Below are 6,000 nucleotides of genomic sequence, written 5' to 3' on the forward strand. Positions count from 1 at the left end.
TAACTGTCTCGGAATGTTTGCAACTCGAATGAAATAGACACAAGCCGCGAGCCTGGCTTGGCCGAAGTGTGGACACAGGATCAGGCGGGACAGCATGGCTCCTTCTTTGCAGCCTCTATTTGCATCTGCTACCGGTGTGCTCTTTGTATACCTCTGGTTTCCCCGTGTGCTTACAAAACCCTGAGGATGGGCTGTGCCCACAGCACTCAGGAGCTTGCTTTTTGCCAGATGGAACATGGCTGTACAGCTGATCCTGATCCTGTGTCCTCAGGATCCCCCATGGAAAGGTGCCTGGTTCCACCCGTGCCTTTCCCTTATGCTGGCCTCTGGGGACACCACCTCCCTCAGGAGGAGGGGGCACTTGTCCAGCTGGAGTGGGGCACACAGGGCTGGCCAGCTCAGAGGAGCAGGGAGGGCTGGCCATGAAGCAAAGGATGAGTGACAGGGGCTGGGACCAGTACAGAGGGGTCCTCTGATGGTTCCCCCGGCGGCTGTACTGACCTGGCGTTAGCAGCACCTGCCAGTGAATTTAATGTGCACAGTTTACAGCAGGCCATTAGATCCCTTATGGGGGTGGCTGGGTTCCTCTCGCAGGAGAATGGCGGGCTATATACTGAAGCCCTTTTCACAGGCAATCATCTAAGGCTGCAGATAGTTGGTGGTTTCCTGGGATGAAGGCAGGAAGGCCAGGACTCACTCAGTTTGATGCAATTTCTCCATTTTGCTCTTCACGGTGCTTGCGTTCACCCCAAAACTTGCTCCTTCCCAAGCGCCCAGCTTCATATGTCTGCTGATTTCTAACAAATGTACACTCTACTCTTTTCTCCAGATGACCAGTAAAAGCATAAAATAGACTTCTGCCCCTGCTAAACCTCCTCATGGGGGACCCTCCTAGGGCAGCACTGTCACTGCAAGACCCCGGTGACGGGCTTGTGCTCCCCTGTGTCCCTGCAGGCTCTTCTTCCGGAGACACTACCCCGTGAGCAGCGTGATCTTCTGTGCGCTGGATCCACAGGACAGAAAGTAAGATGCCCGCATCCCTACTAAGTGATGCACGTGCTTCTTTGGCTTTTTAAGTTAATAAAGAAATTAACGTGACTCTTCTCTTGTTCTGATTTGCAAGGTGGGTCACAGACGGCCCTTGCTCGAGGTACGTTGCCAGCCTGCCTTTGTCCTCTCTCAGTTGACACTCACTCCACTGCAGATCTCCAAAGAGGAAGATGACAAATAATGCTTATGGGTTTGGGTTTGGCTTTAAACAGAAATGCAAGTGTTCTTTTTATGCAGAAAGGGCCTGCCAAGGGTTAACTTTTTTGTTTACTCTTCTCTGAATGAGCAAAACTTCCATTTGACCCATAAAGTAGGGTATAAATAGCATGAAGCAGATTGCATGGCGTTTCCGGCAGTTGAGGAGGGGTTTGGTATGTTAGGAGGGAGGGCCACGTGGGTGCAGTAGGTGTCAGTGCTTCCCAGACCAGCGGGAGCCCCCAACCCTGCTGCCCATGTAACCTCCAGTCCCCCAGAGCTGTCGACACCCCCACAGGTGGCCATCTCTGTGTCGCCTAAATTTGATGACCACAAATGTCTCACCGCAGGATCCCTCTCCTGGGATTCCAAGTTTGTGTTTGTAGCTTTGTCTTGGCATCTGATAAAGTGCTAGGCCGCCTCCCCATCCCCCCAGAAGGGGCAGTACCCCCAGGCCACCCCAGCTCTGGCTCTTAGGACCAAATGCGCTCCCCATTCGTGGGGTTTGCTGCCCCGGAGGGTCACTTGAGTGCCATTGGCCTGTCCCTCCTGTGGGGTGGAAACCACTCAGCTCAGATAAAAACATCCTTCATTTCTCTGAGAAGGAGAAGAAGGACCTTAGATAAGGGATAATCCAGGGATTTGGGTTTGGATAATGGTAGTAATTGTGTTGTTTGGGGCTCACGAAAGCTTATTCAGAAAAAAGAGATTGTGCTGTTCTTTTAAACAGTTTCCTTTCCTGCACATATGTGGCCTGGGCAGGGAGCCCCTGGTGTGTTTTTAGCACCCCTCATCCTCCAGCCCCAGTGGCTGGGAGTGTGGCCATCTAGGCAGAGCCCCCCCAACCCCAGGAACCGAGGCTGGGGTGCTGGCATCTGCAGGTATCTGGGCCTGTCTGCGCCTGTCTGCTCTGATGGTGTGAGGAGGAAACAGGCAGCTCCTGTGGTGAAGCAAGGGTCCTCCCCAGATTCTCGGGACTGGTGCCCAGGATCTGACGGGTCTGGAGGATTCCAGCCAGGCTAGACCCAAGTCTTAAGTTCAGGTCCCAGTCTCATTGCCCTCCCAGCCCTGCTCCTTAGTTTCCTCCCCTGCGAAGTCTGGGCATAGCATCTTCCTGCTGGTGTGGAGGGGATGTATGGGCAGGTATCTGGCAGGGGATATTGCCCCAAGACTCTGGAGAGGTGGTGGTTAGAGGCGACGATGGTGAGGGAAGAAGCAGAGGCATGCACCCTGTGGGAGTGATGGGCCTTGACTGGCATGCTAACCCACCTTTCCTGTTGCAGAGTCTTTGGATTTGTGGCCCGGAAGCAGGGCAGTGCCACGGACAACGTGTGCCACTTGTTTGCAGAGCATGACCCTGAGCAGCCGGCCAGCGCCATTGTCAACTTCGTGTCAAAGGTCATGATCGGCTCCCCTAAGAAGATATGAGCCCTCACAGCCCAGAGACTCCAGAGGGGCCGATGTGACCCTGGTAGTCCAGCATTAGGAGGGAAAGGGGCTCCTCCGACTTTTCAAACATGAGAACAAACAACCTTGCCGCCTGTGGCCTCAGTTGAGGGGCACAGCTCATGGATGCACTTCTGTAGCCCAGTGCTTTCTGGGCAGAGGAAGTTGGACATCAGGTGCGCCCATCCAGTCCCCGCTCGGGAAAGAACTATTCAAGGAGACGTGGGGACCCCTGTTCCTCGCACTCTGGTGTTTATTTATGGGAAGGAGGGGAGCCCAGCCTGCTCCCCATGGCCCTGAGTGCCTCATCACTGCCATGTCAGAGTGCTCCTGGCCAGTGGACACGCCAGGGCCTCTGTCCTCCCACAGTGGAGATATTGATTAACCTGAGAAGGGGATGCATGTTGGTTGAAGGTTCGTGCAGGTCAGGCCCTCCTGGAGCACTGTGGCATCGTGGGCGAGGGGATGATGTGATGGGCGGCGAGGACAAGAAAGGTCACATTGGTCACAGTGAGGCCAGAGCCCAAGCGTGGGGACAGCTCCCCACCTCCGCTCACATACCAGGTCTGAATGGCACACTGGGCCGTGAGGGAAAAGTGAGAAGATAGGAGAAAAGCCCCATTTCCATATAATTTATATTTTACTTTTGCCAAGTTATTTATGATAACAGCTTACCTTTGTTATGCTGTACTGGTGTCTATGTGCTGCCGTCTGCCAAGGTCGGGGTTCTAAGACAAGCGTCTACCCCGGTAGATGTACCAGGAGTGCAGTATGGACTCTTGGCCATGCTCTCAGCTGTCATTGCCCGAGGGCGGCTGCCAAAACTGGCTTTGCCTCAAGCAGCCTTCCAAACGCTTGACCATCCATATTTGGTTTCCACAAGCAGCCTTCCAAACACTTGACCATCCACGTGTGGTTTCCTGGCTGCACATACAGCCTTTCTGGGGAGGAAAGTTTTGAGGGGTGGGACATGATTAGTTTGAGACTCAGGCTTGCTCTGTATCGCTGTCCTCGGCCGTCTTGGGGCCTGGGAAAGATCACCACCCCAGAACCGTTGACCTGTGGGAGTGCTCGTCTGTCTCCACCCCGCCTGTTGTCTCCCGTTGGCATCCATGTGTTCTGGCACCTGAGCAAGGGGAGGTGTTCTACACTGGTTCCCAGCTCTTCTGCATCATCTTAGGCACCAAATCAGGCATGCTGTTTACGCTGATGTGCATGTTGGTAAGTGGAGGTCTGTCCACTGAATCCGTCAGTGGTCAGAGGTTTGGGAGAAGCCAGTGGTCTTGCAGGCTCCCCAGAGCAAGAGACAGAGCTGGGCAACGTTGTCATAAAGCCCTCATCTCCTTCTCATTGCCCCAGACGTTCACGCCGCGGCTCTCCATCCCCGAAGAACTGTCCATCTCCTCCGCTTCCCAAATCAAGCACCAGCTTTTCAAACACCAGGAATCACCGCGGCAGTCGTCACGCTAGTGTTTGAAAATGTGCTCTGTGGATTCTTTGTTTCTAAAGTGGGGCAGAGACAGTTAGCGACAGCAGAGGTGGGATCCACCGAATCCAGTGGGCACTGTTTGTGTGTGTGTGTGAGTGTGTGTGTGTGAAAGCAGGTGGGTGAGTCCACTGTTTAGCTCCTATTGATGCACCAACACAAGTGCCTCGTTTCTGTGCCAAATGTTTGCCTTGGTCCTTGTGGACCCTCTTCTCTGACACGTGGCGGCACAGCCAAGGAGAATGTGCCGGTGTCTCCAGAGGCCTGATGCCTTGGTCACTGGGGTGGGGCATCCAGCATTTCAGGTTTTCATTCACAGCAGAACTCAGCGAAGAGGAGCAGAGGTTTGTGCTGGCCCCCAAAGGGGCCTCCTCCTGAGATGCTGGTCCACAAGCTTGACCCAGAGACTGCAGGCCAGGTCCCTTACCCTTCTGATGGAGGAAGAAAGGGCTCACGAGGGGTTCTGGACTTAGTAGCATCAACTGCCCCAGCCACAGAGGGACCTTCTCCCACCCCTGGCTGTCCTTGTCCAGATCATGCAAGCCATGACATTTGGTTTTTAAACTGACTGGCAGCTGAGCCTTTCACTCTCAGTGGTCAAGGAAGGTTCCTCCCAGCAACCGGCTCCCTCTGGAGTAAGGAATGAAAGGAATCGAGTTTCCTGGTTTCTGAGGAGCGGTACAACAGTGTGTTACATATGCATAAAATGGAACAAGACAAGTCCATGAACTTTGTGCTCAGACCTTGGGCAGCCCCACCACCAACACTGGCTCTGGGCAGGCAGGGAAGGAACATCCCCAGGTATCTGGGGTGCCCATGGGCACAGGGGTACTGTGCTGGATTGTGCACAAGGACTGCACCCCACTAGCATCATAGCCTCATAGTCAGAGCCTGTTAACCTGCTCATTAACCTATGCTGTATTCCTCCAGTGTTAACCTGTAAACGTGTTAAGTCACACCGCATTTAAGGGTCTCCGTGTGTATGCTCAGCATCAGAGACCTCACTGTGTCTCCTTCTCTGCCTTACCTAGTAGTGGATATTTTTACTTTTCTTATATTGTAAAGAATATACCCAGTATGTAAATGAATGTTCTATAAATCCTTTGTATAGTCATTTTCTCTGCTCTTTAAATATCACCTCTATTCAGAGTATAATAAAAGTATAAACTTGATAAGCCTCAGTGAGGCAAGCATTTGTGGTATTAGATGGAAGTGCCCCACAGGGTGTGTGGAAGTGTGGATGGGTGTGTGTACATGTCTGAATATGCCTGTGTGTGTGTGTATCTGGGAGTTTGAAGGGGATTGTGTATGAATGAGTGGCTTCACTTACAAACTTATTATATATTTTTCCTTCAGGAATATAGTTTGATTTCTGCCCAGAGACTTGAAAAATTGTATTCAGAGATTTTCAGAATTTAATAATGACATGGTATTGATCATAGGTGCTGCTACGTTTTTGATATTGATGTAAAGCCCCTAATCCAGTAACTATAGGAGGAAGCTCCTAGTGTAGGTCAGCCTCTAATGGGACTTCCCAGGTGTTTAATCAGAGTGGGTGCTGAACCTGAATATAAAAAGTCCAGTCCTGTCCAACTCTTTGTGACCCCATGGACTGTAGCCTGCCAGGCTCCTCTGTCCATGGAATTCTCCAGGCCAGAATACTGGAGTGGGTAGCTGTTCCCTTCTCCAAGGGATCTTCCCAACCCCGGGATCAAACCCAGGTCTCCCACGTTGCAGGCGGATTCTTTACTATATGACCCACCAGATAAGCCCCAAAGTCTGGTGGGTTCACTTATTTCTTTTCAATAGATGCTGATGACGGT

General features: G+C 52.3%; 1 protein-coding gene across 4 annotated transcripts in view; it reads left to right on the top strand.

The window, feature by feature from the left end:
• Positions 1–5,358, top strand: part of TNS3 (tensin 3) — a 221,616-nt gene extending 216,258 nt beyond the window's left edge. For all 4 annotated transcript variants that reach the window (XM_040259791.1, XM_040259792.1, XM_040259789.1 and 1 more), the window contains 3 exons: positions 955–1,023; positions 1,124–1,150; positions 2,529–5,358. In XM_040259791.1, the coding sequence (XP_040115725.1) occupies positions 955–1,023; positions 1,124–1,150; positions 2,529–2,673 (241 nt within the window). In that variant the 3' untranslated portion in view covers positions 2,674–5,358. The remainder of the gene's footprint in view (positions 1–954; positions 1,024–1,123; positions 1,151–2,528) is intronic.
• The last annotated feature ends 642 nt before the right edge of the window (positions 5,359–6,000 follow it).

This window comes from Oryx dammah, unplaced genomic scaffold, assembly GCF_014754425.2.
Source record: "Oryx dammah isolate SB20612 unplaced genomic scaffold, SCBI_Odam_1.1 HiC_scaffold_18, whole genome shotgun sequence".
Taxonomy (NCBI): domain Eukaryota; kingdom Metazoa; phylum Chordata; class Mammalia; order Artiodactyla; family Bovidae; genus Oryx; species Oryx dammah.